General features: G+C 35.8%; 1 protein-coding gene across 1 annotated transcript in view; it reads right to left on the bottom strand.

Annotated features, from left to right (window-relative positions):
• Positions 1-6,298: 6,298 nt before the first annotated feature.
• Positions 6,299-15,636, bottom strand: part of SGCZ (sarcoglycan zeta) — a 795,948-nt gene continuing 786,610 nt past the window's right edge. The window contains exon 8 of the mRNA XM_075930376.1: positions 6,299-6,493. Coding sequence (XP_075786491.1) covers positions 6,299-6,493 — 195 coding nt within the window. The remainder of the gene's footprint in view (positions 6,494-15,636) is intronic.

Below are 15,636 nucleotides of genomic sequence, written 5' to 3'. Positions count from 1 at the left end.
CTAGCTGCTCCTTTTCTCTTGCTGATACTGTGAGAGAGAGAAAAGCTCTGAAGTCACCAGGTCAGAGGCTCAGAGAAGCACCTAACGCTTGGCTACTTCTCATAATCTTATGAGTCTAGGAATGGTTTCTGTCTCATTTATTCAGAACAAATTAAATTGTGATATATGTGGTATTTCCTGATATGGTCTGGCTAGATATAAAGCAGATGATTTCTTCAGGGTGTTCCAGCACTTTCCTTTCCAATCTGGCTCACATCACAGATTGGTATGTGATAATTATTTTTTCCCCAAAAATGTGTAATTTGGGTTCAACTCAAGGCCCAAGCAAAGTTTTGGGTGAGTTTTTTATATTAGAGGAAAAGGTGTATATTTTTCAGTTCCATTTTTATGCATTGGCAATCAATGTAGCTTCTCTTTTAAAATTATAAGAATGAATACAATTACAATTGCTTATTCAGGTTTAGTGGAATGGGAATGATTAACTTAAACCTGAATAGAATGGAACAGAATATTTTTATTTTATTGAATACTGCATTGGTATTTCTGAATTAGTCACACTTACATTAAGGCCATTTCACACAATTCTATCAGTGTTAAGTAAAAATAGTTTTACATCCAGCTAATACTTTCAAGAGTTTATAATTTTTTCTCGCCATAGTTTGGGAGTAAATGTCAAAACCTCAAACATTTGTGAACTTAAAAGCCAAACTATTCTTTACTTGAAGTCTGTTGAAATATTTTGATCTTTTTAAAATACTTAATTTGAATTTAACCTGTTTTTCCCCTTTTATTCCAACTTACATTTTGAAACAAAGACTAAAGCTAGAAAGACTGTTTTTCCCCCAAAAGTATTGAAATTAAACATCTTTAAAAAACTTTTTTCTAGAATATTTTTAGTTGGGAGATTCATTAAAATTGACCCATTTTTGCAAACAGTATTGCTTTCAACACCATAGGATTCTTCAACCAAAAAGCTTTTCATCTTAAAAAAACCAACTAGCTCAAGGGCTAAGGGGTATCCAATTAGGTACAAATGTAATCTGTATTGACTTCAAGGCTCCTTTTCTTCAGAAGAGTGATATAAAGTGGCATTAGTATAAATTAGAATCATGCTCTTAGTTTTATTATCTCTAAGATTGGCTTGAAATTAAAATACATGTATTTTGCAGGATTAAATGTTTGCAAAGTAGTCAGTTTAAAAAAAATCCATCTCCAGACATCTCTGTTTTGCATGTAGTTGAGAAAATTAGATTGAACCAAGAAAAACTACAAAATTGAAAATGTAGACAAACAATAGGAAATTTGTTAACAGAAGTTATCTTTAAATATAAACTGTTTGGAAAATAACACATTGGTCATCAGTAGCAACATTTCTATTCACTCCCATTTAAACATTTTGAATGAATTTGGTTAATTATTTTCCTATTTTGCCTATCACATTTAATTGTGGTTATACAGTAGCACCAGATGAAAATACTAAAACCAAATACAAAGAAGTACAGTACAGATTGTAAATTCTATGAATTACATGCTGCAGAAGTACCATCTTTTCAACAAAAGTTATTTCCAACTTCCAAAACCTTGCTCTTATTTCACCAAAAAAATCAAACCAAACAAAAAATTATTGAATATACAGTATACTGTTTTTGAATAAATATGCTATCTACAATTTATAAGACAAACAATCTATTTAAATAGAAAAAGATTTGTTTTACATAAAGCAAGAGTACAAAAGCACAGCTTTTGTAATTTTGGTAATATTGCAATTTTACAAACATATTGCATAGTATGTGTAAGAAAATATTTCCATCTTTTTATATATCTATACACACAAGAAAAACATTCACATGATAGTTAATAAAAGAAAACAAAAATGGTTGGCAGACCTTTTTTGAAGTGTGTTTTTAAACAATATGACACCTAAACTCTTATACTGCTTGTATCTGCATTACAGTGAACCAGATGATAACTCCAATAGTCTAAATTTGCTTTTATTTTGTTAACACGTAGGCAATGATTTAGAAACCCTAAAAAAGTTTTCACAGGTTATTACAGCTGAGCATCCTTAACATACATCTCAACTTCTTTCAGTCCCTCTGGCTCTTTCTTCAATCCATACTAAATAGCTCCCTGTTTCTAAATTGGTCTAAAGTGAATTTTGTTACTTAGTCAAACCACTATGCAAGCAAAACAATGTACATTATAAATTCAGTTGAAGTAAGCAATTTTTTGGCACATTTTTGAATATACATTCTTTCTTCTCATGATCTCAAACAGTGAAAGATCCTCTTATGTCTGAAGAACAATGTAATTGGACAAAACTGACCCACTGTGCTCTCTGGGAAAAAATCTGCAGCTCAAAATGCTGCACAGTACATTACGGTTTCATGTTGTAATTACAACTTCTCCTCTCCTCCTTCAATTGATTTAGCGGATGCAGCTGTTTAATACTACTAACTATAATAGAAGCGTCAGTCTTTGGTCTTTAACATTTAGCCAATGAATGAATTGCAGAATAAAACCATACAGGTAACAGTGCTCAAAGAGGTCATTCAGTGTTTTTCATTTTTTAAGTAAGAAAGAGACAGTATCCTTTCCTATTAGAACAGAGACAGTTTTACAACATATTTACAACTATAATATTATATATTAATACATGTAACTGACCAGGTCTTCTGTATATTTTGTTGTTGCTATATGAGTAATTCTGAGGTCAGTCAACTAAAAAACCACATGTGTAGTGGCCAATATAACAGGCTAATAAAAAAAGTCATGTATTTATATATAATAAAGCACTTCAGAGGAGATATAAAGGCTTTTTCCTAATAGAACATTTACTAATTTAAAAGAAAAGGATTTAAAAATGCTTTTGGGATTCTCACTCCTGTCCTACAGATGTTACAATGCAATGACCTGGAAACTGGGAAGATGTTGCCTTAGCCATGACAAAATGGCACATGCCTTTTCTAAAGAGGACCACTGGAACATTCAGCCAGTCAAGCAAATTAATTGTGGAAAGGGTTGCAATTGCTTTATTATTAGCAGAATGGTAGATAATGGCCATTAAATATTAAAGAAAACAAAGAGTCTGGGTAAGTCAGCAAGTTGGCAGGTAGCAAGATAGCAGGTGGCAAAGAGTTATGAAAAAAATCCTTCAGTTTTGCACATGCGGCCTCCTTTGGCTTACACAACTACTTCATAAAATCAATAGTAGAAATATAGTGATATCACTCCCTTTTTCTGTGTGATTGATTTGCCCAGAGTATCCACTTGCCCTTCATCAGCAACTAAATTCATGAGTGAGTGCAACTTTGCATTTTTGAGCACTATCACCAGTAGAACTGGGAAACAAGAAGAAATGTTAATTTAAAACATTTTAGGAACTTGTAACTATAGTTTGTTTCAGCATTTCTTCCTATTTACTCTTCATAAACATATCATATACTATTAAGGTTCTCAGTACTGCCAATTTTAAGCATTCAGTATTCATGAGCCAGGACACAAAAATCATGAGATTAATTTAAAATATTTTTCCTTTCCTGTTATTTTTCTTCCATTTTTTAAAATGGGTCACATTTTTAAGCTTTTACTTGTAATCCTGAGAGCTAGAAATGTACTTTAAAAATGAATGCAGAGGTTCTTACATATTTTCAAGAGCTTAAAGTGAAATACCCAGTTTCATAAAGCTTACATTAACATTTGCAAGAGTTGGCAACACTGAATTGTTTTCATATAAATGCTAGTGGAAAATTAATTCAGTCTCGTGGCCAAAATGAATCTCATAATATAATTAAATTTGTTTTCTCAGTGTAATGAATTTCAGTTTACGCAGAAGTTGAAGTAGTTTATACAAATTAGGTCATCCAGCCAGGGAAATGATAATCAACTCTATGATTCAGGTGACCAGTCATACAGCTTGAATATCAGGGGAATACTCACAGCAATCTATTGCAAGTCATTCCTACGGGCTAACATTTGTTCCCACAAACATTGCTCAGTATGTTTTGAATAGCAAACAAGTATTCAGTCTGTTCAAGAACACTTGAGAAAAGCACAAAGGGTTAAATTCACTGAATCAATGTGTGTCTGCAACTTTTTGTGCATCTTTTAGACTATCAACATACTCATGTTGGCACAGGTGATAGAATGTATGAGCTCATACACACATGCTCATTGGTATTCTCCTCTCCTTGGAATGTCATTTGTCCTAATGAGTTTTACACATGTATTCTGTTACCTATTTACTCACATAAAAGATATCCCTTTCCTCATAAGGTCATTTGAATGTCAAGCATACATTGACAATTCCTATAATCTTCTTATAATGCTGCTACTCTATTTCCTGTATTACAGAGAATGAGCTTGCTAGAAAAAAAGGAAAACAAATGACAAATAATAGAAGTTGTTTTATTAAAGACAAGGAATGAAAGTCTCAAAGCAAATACTGTAAATCAATAGTTAATAGCTGAACAAATCACAGCAAGTGAAATAATCTTATTTAAAGTCCGTGTCTGAATATGTAGCAGTGGAGGGGATACTTCTTTCTTTTGGGTGAAATTCATCCTTACACATAAGACTAGAACATAGCCAAGTACCTGTGAAGCAATGTATAGGCCTTATGCTGGTCTTCTATATAAGGATGATTTTCAACTATAGTGAACCAAATAAACCTTATTAGATGACAGTAAATCAAAATTAATCACATTATTATGCTTGCCAAGTTTCACTTTTAATTTTATTTTTACCACCCTATTACTGCTCTCCTTGGCTTCAGAGTTAGCTTTGCAGGCTAATGATTGCATTGGTGTTCTTACAATCAGACACAATGAAAACTATGAGCTGAGTGGGACAACTCAAAAAGATAATATTTAAAAGCACACTTACCTTACTGTTATTGAATCATCTTCCCACAATAGGAAACATTTTTTTTATCTGTTTTACATTCCTGGATTCTGCAAGTTTCAAGATACTCTTGTTAAGCAGCAGTGTGACATATTTATCAACAACATACCAAAGAGTCTTTTTGCAGGAGCTCAATTACTAAAAAACAAACAAGTAATGAAAAATGAAAGAGAACTGAGCTCCCATGTCAAGCTAGTCAGAAAGAGTTAATATTGAGAGCTGAGTGGAACTATGATAACATTATCTAAACACAGACTTGGTAGAGTTAATGCAATGTCAATGTACTTACTAATATTCTCTGTAATGTCATCGATTTTTAATACTATTTTAAAAATCTTAATAGCAGATGATAAACAAAGAACAGATAATAAATCTGAAGCTGCCATTCCAGTTGTTAATGAATTGCTTCTTGGTGTTATACAGTACATTAATATTTATGTATTTAGTTGGTATTATGTTCAAATGGCAGCGGATACACAGAGCTATAAAATGGACAAGATGTACCTCTGAAGAGTGTTTCTATATATTCTGGAAATTATCTATTTGATCAGTCATTTCCATAAAATCAATATTTTCCTCTTTATCCTGTTCTTCTTTTCCAGCAACTGTATGTTTTACTTAAAGCAATCACTTTATGTGCAATAACCCACTAATTACTCTGTAAGGCTATCCAGATCTGACAAACAAAAGCCGATGTCCTTTGAACTCTGTAAATGTAATATTGCTAAGTGCTTCCAAAATGTACCTAACATACAAAACCCTAGACTTATTAGACAAAGAGTAACAGCACATTTGTTTTAAAGAAACAAAAAAATCAGGGAGGGATTCTGTCTCTCTTTTTTGTTAAAAACCATGTACTGAATTTTAATTGTTTAGTAAAGCAAGCATCACACAATGCTTCAAAATTTTAAAATTCAGGGATAAAAGTTTACATCCAAAAAAGATGAATGGAAAATTGTGCTTTCAGACAGGAAAGTTAATTATCATACAGGAGTAACCTATTCATCTCACAAATGAATTCTGGGCAAATTTGTTTAAGTACTGTATATATGTGTGCAGTTCATATCCAGGTCCTGCATAAAACTAAAACTATGTGCTTCACTTCATGTAGCAAAGGCACCTGTGTTATTCTCCCTTTAGGACAAAAGATGATATTATGATCCAGGTTTCCTGATGAAGATTATATTTATTTTTGAGTATCTCACTCCCATCTCTACGTTGAGTGGTAACATGAGCCACAAGAGAAGGCAGCGTTGTATTCCTGCTTACACTGGAAGAAGTTGCTCTGCAGGCCATTTGAAGCTTCAAACTTGTCACAAGGGAAACCAAGCAGAACCGTGAAGCAGAGGGATAGTAACAAAAGGCTATTCTGGTGTGAGGAGAAACTGGAATCATTTCAGCTCCACAAACAGATGTTGCTACTGGATTGACAAGTAGAGCCTGCTCCTGCCGGGGAAAGGTATAGTTTACCATTTGGACAAACGCAGAGCTCATAGATAGTCTGTCGAGGAGTTGAGGAGCTAGATGGGGAAGATGAAAAGGAACCCATTGGTAGATTTCCCAGTCGGATTGTATCTGCATTTAAAAATATCTACAGAAGGAAAAAAAGAAAAACAACTGAATTTAATTTCTTTTTCCATCCTTTATATAAAATATTTTAAACTTTATTTTAATGTGCACCTGAGAGATTAATATGAACATCTACACAACATACAATTCTACTCATATTTCTGTCAAATGGTTTTAAACACATTACTGCACATAAGTACAGTTTATGCAAATACCTCTTAATTCCTTATCCAATATATTTATTCAACTGTAATCAGGTGCCTATACAATAACATTCTGAGATTGTTTCCTGAACAAGATAATTTTTCTTTGGTATCTTTTATGATGGCAATTCATTCATTCCATGCAATAGCATCTCTGTGCTTTGAACAATTTGTATGTTACTAAGTGTGAAGTGCTATTAAAGGTCATTTTCCCCATGTATTTTTAAGTAGCAAAATAATTGTGGCAAAATGTGCTTTACTGTATAGTCTTAAAAATAGTTACATGTATATAATGGTTAAAGAATCAGATGTGTTCACATACACTAAGGTGATGTGCTTACAGAACTTGAAATCAGATGAAAAAGGTTTAAGGTTAAAGTCTTCTTAAGAGAACAATCAATTATAATCAGTTGGTTTCTGAACAATGTATCTGAGTCAGAAATGCCTTTTTTACTTTCTTTCATCACTAAATGTTCTGAGACTGGCCAGTTTGGAAAAGATAATGTGGTCATGAATTTATGTATAAATAGTTTCATAATGTTTAGAAAGTACTTCAGCCATCTGCCCAATTGCTCAAGGTGCTGAATAAATAACTACAGTATAATGAATTTTCATCACAATAGATGAATAATATAATAAAAAGGTTTGTCCTTCAGAGGGACAGACGGGGAGGAGGGGGAACCTTTGAAAAAAGTGAACTTTTTAGGTGTTTGTCTATTTTTAATTTAAAGATGGATGAACCTAGGGAGATTATGTAAGAAGAAAGCTCCATGCTAGCTAATGCAAGATCATCCACTGCCCTAGGTGCCTCACTGGCAGAATAGATGATGTTTCAGTACAGACACAAGCCCTGGTGCTAGTGCTATGAAACTCATGGGGTAGTGGAAATCCTGAAGTATTTCCCAGTGCTTTAATATGTTACCTATCCCCATTATGGGCAGCAAATATATAGAATGTATAATTGCATAGCATATACATTGCTGCTCAATTCAATAGGCAAACATGTTTTATATTCAACACCAGCTGAAAATGGTAGAGGAGCCATGGGAAAGCTCTGCTAAGAGCTAACTTCCTACTGGAAGTAGAATAGGATGCACAGGCTATGATTTACCAGAGAGAAGACCAAGACGTATTCCAGACAGCTAGAAGTATTCTATTATATTCTTAGTAAAGAAACTACAGAAAATATCTCTGAAAACCTAAGTGAAGGAATGGAACAGAGATTTGTGTGTGACATAAACAACCCTTAAGATGATCAAAATGTGCCCCCACAGAGATCTCCAACTGATCAAGGGAGACACATGACATTGTTGGCGTTCCACGCTAAGAAGAATGGAAAGAACATTATGCAAGAGGCAGAAGGATAAAAGGATGTGTGATCTTCTAGAGCCAAGACACAAAATGTGGCCCTTACATTGGATAGGCTTCTGTTGTTGATGGACAAGGATTCACAGATTATGCCAGTTGATACTAATGACGCTGGCCAGCTCCCAAATTGTAAATGATGGCAGAAGTGTAACCAATCTCATTGGGGTACGTGGTCTAGATATCCAAGAGGATATTAAACTAATAACAAAAAGGGCGGGGGAAGAGAGAGAATACATGAGCACTCATTTAGCACAAAATGAACAGTCTCACAAACAAATTAATCAAAGCATCAGAGGACATCAAGAAAAAATCTTTAATTGTTTGTACACTAATTCTAGGAGCTCGGGTAAAATAAGAGGAATCAGAATTGCTCATTTATGGGCACAAATTTGACCTACTTGATATTACTGAAACCCATTGGGAAGGTCATCTATGTCAGAAATGGAACCATCTGTTTCTAAAGGTATGGCTACACTGCAGCTTTTTTTGATCCTTTTGTCAGAAAAGCCTTTTCTGACATTTGGCCCATCTAGACTGGGCCAAATGTCGGGAAAAAAAAACCCTCTTTTAAAAGCCCCCTTATTCCTCATAGAATGAGGAATATAGGGGATTCTGAAAGAGCGTGTTTGGCTCTTCTGGAAAAAAAACGGAAGAGCAAACGTGTCCCTGCATATGGAAGAGTTTTTCCGAGATACCTCTTGTAGTCTAGCCATATCTTAAGTCACTGACAACTGAAGAAGCAAATTATTTTTAATTCTTATGGGTCAATGTTCCAACAAGTAAAGCACAGTATAAAACACTAGTTGGTACCTACCACAGCTCACCAAATCACAGCAGTTCTTTCGCATCTATTTGTAAAGCGTGGTGAGAAACATTGCATCATCAAGGGACTTCATGCTGAATATCATATATTGGAGAGCAAATGCTGCCAGTACTACAATATCCTTGGACTGTCTAAAAATGTCTAGATGACAATTTCCTAACTCAAAAAGTGTTGCATCCAACATAGAAGTATTCTATATTAGACTTTATCCAGGCAGATGAAGGAGAATAGATCACAGAACTAAATATTCAGTCCAAGTGATCTTGACTTGATTACTGTGGTTTGTACATAAGAAATGTACAGATCATGTCAGCCAAATATATACTATTTATAGATTCAGTTTAAAAAAATAAACAATGATACCAAAATTAAGCAAAAAATGAATGAGAACAGAAAACTGCTTAAGAATATTCATTTCACTAGCTGTGCAAAATGCCAGTGTTTAAAAAGAAAGCTGCACTTGTTAAAAAACCAACAACCTGGTTTGGAGGGGAAGTGAAAGCAATTGTAAATAAGTAACAACAATAACAGTATCTAGACACAGATATAGATAAGAAATGGAGAAAGGGGCAAGGCAAGAGGAATGAACATAAATTAGTAGCTATTAACTGTAGAATATTAATAAGGGAAGTAAAAAGATACAAGGAGAAGTCTATGACCAACAGAATTGAGTTCAATAAGGAGGAGCTTTAAAAGTATATTATGAACAAAAAGAATCCCAACAGTTGTATTATTTCATTGCTAAATGGTAGAAATGTCAATAATAATTCAGAAAAGACATTTAATACATATTTCTGTTTTCTGTGTGGGGAAAAAAATCAATATATTTATAATCGCATGATCATGAAATACTTTTCATTGCAACTCAATAACTCAGAAGTAAGCCAGTATCCGAGCAAGTAAAGTTAGATGTTTTAAAATCAACATCTGTGGACAACTGACAAATAAGAGTTTTTTAATAAGCTGATTGAGAAGGACTCCGTACTGTTAATGGTAGTTTTCAATAAGTCTTGGAACACTGAGAAGTTCCAGTGGAACAGATGAAAGCTAATATTGTGCTAATGTTTAGAAAGAGTCAACAGGATGTCCTTGACAGGGATAGGCTTGTCAGACTGACATCACTCCCAGACAAAATAATGAAATGCCTGATTAGGGAATTGATTAATAAAAATGTAAAGGAGAGTAGTATAATGAATGCTAATCAACAGGGATTTGTATAAAATAGATTTTGCCAAACTAATTTGATATCTTTTTTGGATGAGATTGCAAGTTTTGTTGGTAAAGGTGTCATTGTTCATGTAACATGTAAGAAAAAAGTTTACTCTCCTGTACAACATTTGACTTGGTACTGCACAACACTTTTGTTTAAAAAAACCCCTAGAACAATAAAAAAATTAACAGAGTAAACATTAAATGGATTAAACACGGGCTGTCTGACAGGTCTCAAAATGGGGGCTCATTGTTGAGTAAATATGTTTCTACTGGGGTTTCACAAGGACTGGATTTTGGCCCTTTGCTATTTAATGTTTTATCAATAGCCAAATACAAAATCATTATAAGCTGCAGCATATATATTGGTTTCTCCCTCATAACAGAGAATGTGGTGACAGGGTCAAAGATGGCAGTGTTGTCAGAAGGCTGAGCTTTTGTTAAGGAGAACAGGATCAGCAAGTCCATGAAGAACAATCTGGGATTGTATAAGATTTCTATATAAGATTTTTGTATACTTCTATATACAGCAGAAGAATCTGAGATGATTTTGAACTATTGTGTTTATTTTGGGAACATGGAAAAACACTTTGAACTGTTTTTTACTGTTAACCCATTCCCACCTGGTGGTTGATGGGTAATCACAAGACGGACTATGGGGCATTCCTAAGTGGCCCTGAATGGGGGAAATAAAATGAGGGTCATTTCTGGCCAAAAATGGTTGGTCAATAAATGGAAACCCTGCTACAAGAGGTGATATTGCCTCTGTATTTGGTATCGATGTGCTTGACTATGGAGTATCATGTTCAGTTCTGCTGTCCATAATTGAAGAAGGACTTTGATAAATTGGAGTGGTCAGAGAAGAGGTGTGAAAATAATTAAAGGGTTGGAAAATTATGCCTGATAGGAGCTCAATTTATTAAATTTATGGAAGAGCAAGTTAAGGGTCAGCTTGACAAAGCCCTAGATGAGTTGATTTAATTGGGATTGGTCCTGAGTTGATTTAATTGGGCAGGGGGCTGGACTTGATGGCCTTCTAAGATCTCTTCCAGCTCTGTGATTCTATGGGTGACTTTAGTATAGTCTAAAATATCTACAAAACAGGATTATCCCTTCTATTAGGCAAAAGTGTAACAAAATCCAATCACTGAAGCTGAATCTAGACAAATTTCAGACTAGAAATAAAGCATAAATGTTTAACAGTGAAGGTAATTAACCACTTCTAGAGTAACTTCACCAGGATTGAAGTATATTCTCTATTACTAGAAAATTTTAAATAAAGATCGATTTTTTTCCCCTCAAAGATACACTCTAATTCAAACAGGAATTTATAGACTTTCCATGGTATTCTAATATATGACTCTATAATGGTCTTTTTTATGTATCAGTGTAGCTACAGTGTGCAGAAACTCACTGTAGGTATGTTGTACTGCGGTAGATGGGAACTTCAATTGAGTTATTCTGAGGTAAGTCAGAAGAGAATCTGCTGCATGTTTTTCTAATCATCTGAAGATTTGGAATGTTGCTTTACATTAATTTCTACTTCTGGTTCCCAATTGCAATGCTGTGAAAATTTGATTTTAATTTTGCTCCAATATAAAAAAGCAGCGTTCTTGTTTTCTTCCTGTGTTTAATTGCTATGAGGCATACATTTGACCAGGCATCATGAATATGGAGTAGTAACAGAAGAAAGGGCAATACATTATTATTTGACAAGACAACCTTGTGATGTAATGATCTTCAGAAAAAGCAACTCAAAGCAAAGTGAACCTTTTGACAAAAAGATCCAAGCCTCCATGGGAATTCATAAAAGAGCATTTTCCAGCAATGAGAAATACTTAAAGGAATTAGAATTACTAGAAAGGAAGTGTTCACACTAAAATTATATTGAGCCTCGTAGGATTTGGGCAACAAGATTATGAAATTCTTTGATTTTTTTCATGTTCAGTAGCAATACTATGACAAAGTGCTCTCTTACATTAGCTGTGGATGTTAAATAAATGCTTTCATTTTGAAAATTCTGTACCATAAGAAAGTTTTTTATTACTGCTAGACACAACCATATCTAGGCCAGAACTAGCTATGACAAAAAAGGGAGTTTCTAGTGGATGCATACAAGGTATTTGACTAGACAGAATAAAAACATGAAAATGCAATTACATTAAATCCAAAAATTATAATAGACTAAATAAAAGCAAAGGGCTTCAAAATTGTTGAGAGCCAAATTTCCCAGTGCTTTTATAATCCTCACTGAAGCAAAATTCTTGTTGAAATCAATATTCAGAATTTTGCCAAAGTAAGGGATGCACTATGATATTCACATTACCAGGGCTTGACAATTAGGGCAATCTACTCGCCCATGATGAGTAGATTTTAGCCTGGCATGACACCGCAGCGTGGTCTGTGCATGCGCAGTGTGCCAAACCACGCGGCTGGCGAGCAGAGCTCGCCACCACTTGTCAAGCCCTGCACATTACAGTTCTAGTTTCTTGATGACATGTAACACAGCTGTAAAGCTCCCTCCCAAAGACCCCTCTCTTGCAACAGGGCATGCCCAGGGTCAGGAAGGTCCATACATAGTTAAATGCACCAATACAGACCACTCTCCACCCATGGTCCTTTGTGATTATGGATAGTAAAATTCACTTGGCAATCTACTAACACATTAGATTGTAGCTTCAGGGAGTAGCCAAGTTAATCTTGTCTACACAGCAAAGTTTTTTCAAAATAACAGCCGTTATTTCAAAATAACTTTCCTAGCATCTACACAGCCAAACTGCTATTTCAAAATAAATTAGAAATAGCGAAGGGCTTATTTCAAATTTGGTAAACCTCATTCCACGAGGAATAACACCAAATTTGAAATAGCTATTTTGAAATAAGTGCTATGTTGACACATTTCAAAATAGGGAGCCTCCAGCCTCAACCAAGATCACTCCTCTCCCCCCCCCCCCACACACACCTCCCCAGAGCCCTTAAAGAGGTTGATTCTGGCCACAGTGTCTGTGTCAGCTCCAAGCCAGCCAGCCCAGAGCCAGCAGTCACTGTCCCTGACCCAGTAGCCCCAAAACGTGAGCCAGCAAGCCACTGGCAGCCAGCCCTCCACCGCTCCCTAGATACAGTCTGCCATCTCCCAGGAGCCTGACAGGGCCCAGAGAAGGTGGGCACCTTCCTGGTCAAGGGTGGAGATCATGGATCTTATTCAGGTTGGGGGGGATGCCCCCAACATCCATGATCTCTGCACTAGATGGAGGAACACAGCTGTCTATCTCAGGATAGCTGCCAGCCTGGCCACCAAAGGCCACATGCAAACCCAGGAGCTGGTCCGCATGAAAATCAGGTTGGTCCGGCCCTGAGTTTCCCCTCTCTCTTCTTCCCCTTGTTTCCCCCTTCCAGCTCCCTCCACCCAGGTTTCCCCCAAGCTCCCAGTGGGACAGACCAGGGAGGCTCTTAGTGCTTCTCAGGGTGGAAGCTCTCCTGCATGGCTTCCTGGATACTGACAGCCCCCAGATGGACCTCCCAGATGGAAGCCTGCAGAAAGTGCAGCCAGGCTCACAGCACTGTATCCACGAGAAGCACCAGAGTGCCCAGGGGTGGCTCCGGCTCCATGTTGCAGAGTGCTGTGGTGTCCTGAGTGAGGGCAATCAGAGCACGCAGAGACAAAATGCTTTGCTGTCCCTCATTAAGCTAGGCAAGCAAACAGGGAAACCTGAGAACTGTCTGTCCGTGGGGAGGGGAGGCTTTTAACACAGACCTCAGTTAGCCTCAGGCAGCAGCCCCCCACAGTAAGTCCTGACTGGATACCCTGCCAGAACTGGTTCCAGACAGCCTTAAATGTGATTCAGAGTTCACTCAGTGTGGACGCGCTATTTTGAAATAGCAAAATGTTATTTCGAAATGCATTTTGTGTGTAGACACGTTATTTTGAAATGAGCTATTTCGAAATAACACTGTAGTATAGACATACCCTTACAGAAAAAAACAACAAATGGTCTGGTAGCACGTTACAGACTAATGAAACATGTAGACGGTATCACGAGCTTTCAGCCTGATGGTCAAACCTAATTCCCAAGAAGGTCATGGGATCACAGTCAATATTGTGGTGCAGATTCTCAGCCCTATTCAGTTTCTAAACACCTTGTAGTTCCATGGCTGAGGATACACTTGTACAGACCACATGGGGAGGTGCTAATGAATAAACCCACCCAAATCTAAACCCCCACCTCCCAAGCTCTGCCTTGTAAAAGCACTGAATGTGTCTTCCCACTTCTGTGAAAGTGCCAGAGTAAGTAAGCTGTCAGTTATAATCTGTTCAGTGAGAGCATCTAAACTTTGCTCATCCTAGAGTTTTGTTAATTTCTGTTATGTGTGTGGTGTAGGCAGGAGAGATGAAACAGATTAGCTTGTATAGATAATAGTGAAATTTAAAGTGGAAACTTCCATTGGCTCTGAGGCTGTGACTTGATGGTAAACAACAATTTGGTTTTAATATTAAACTATTCAACTAGCTAAATTGATTTTGTTGCCATAAAGAAATTTTCTAATTGGGCTCTGTCACAAAACAGTGTGAGAACTACCTCCTTAGAGTGTGTTTTAGGATTTATATGGTTTGATTGTCTGCTGCATTCATTTGATCATTTAACTAATTTTTTATTTCAGTATTGCAGCTAATTTATCTATGTGATTTTATTTTGACCTCAGTTTGACTATTTAATTATTAGTTTTGCTATTTAATAGTTAGAATACTTGGCAAGTTTACTAGAGTTTATACAGGGTAGTAGTATAGTCTTAGTGATTAGTATTGATTTGATTTTTGTTTGCTAATTAACTTTAATAAAACTGTATTAAAAAGATATTTAGTCAACTTGCTCTAAATAAGCAACATGAGCTAGAATTATTGAGAAGCCTGGGTGGATAACAGCCATCCACGTAGGAGCCTAATCTGTTGTCACATACTCTATTGAGTATGATGGAGCTAATGCCGATTTACACTGATGATTTGGCCCAGGCTTGGGTTTCTTTTGTGCATTAGTTTGCAGGTGTCATTATTTTGCAAGCACAGATGGCTGTTTTCACTAGGCACCCAACTATGTAGTTTTCACATGTATATATTAAATGCATATTTAGAGTCCAAACTATAGCTACTTAATATTCTATTTTCATGCAACCTATTCCATTTGCTATTTTTAGTTCACTAGTGCAATTATACAGTAATTGGCATTTGTTAGCCAATGTGATGCTGCTAAAGTTCAGAGTCTGTTACATGGGAACAGTTTGGGTAAACATGTAGCAATTGAATCAGAGTTAGACATCAAGTATTCAACAATTAAATAGTCAAACAGATCAAAATAAAATCACATAGATAAATTAGCTGCAATACTGAAATCAAAATTTATTTAAATGATCAAATTAATGTAGCAGACAATCAAACCATATAAATCTTAAAACATGACTCTAAAGAGGTAGTTTTGGGCATTTCCTTCAACATTTATTCACTGAATTCAGCCTTCATTTGATATGCCTAGACATTCTGAGAAAGAACAAACAAAATACTTCCAAGCC

The sequence above is a fragment of the Pelodiscus sinensis genome, chromosome 5 (genome assembly GCF_049634645.1).
Source record: "Pelodiscus sinensis isolate JC-2024 chromosome 5, ASM4963464v1, whole genome shotgun sequence".
NCBI classification, from domain to species: Eukaryota; Metazoa; Chordata; order Testudines; family Trionychidae; genus Pelodiscus; species Pelodiscus sinensis.
This window is presented reverse-complemented; position numbering and strand designations above follow the sequence as displayed.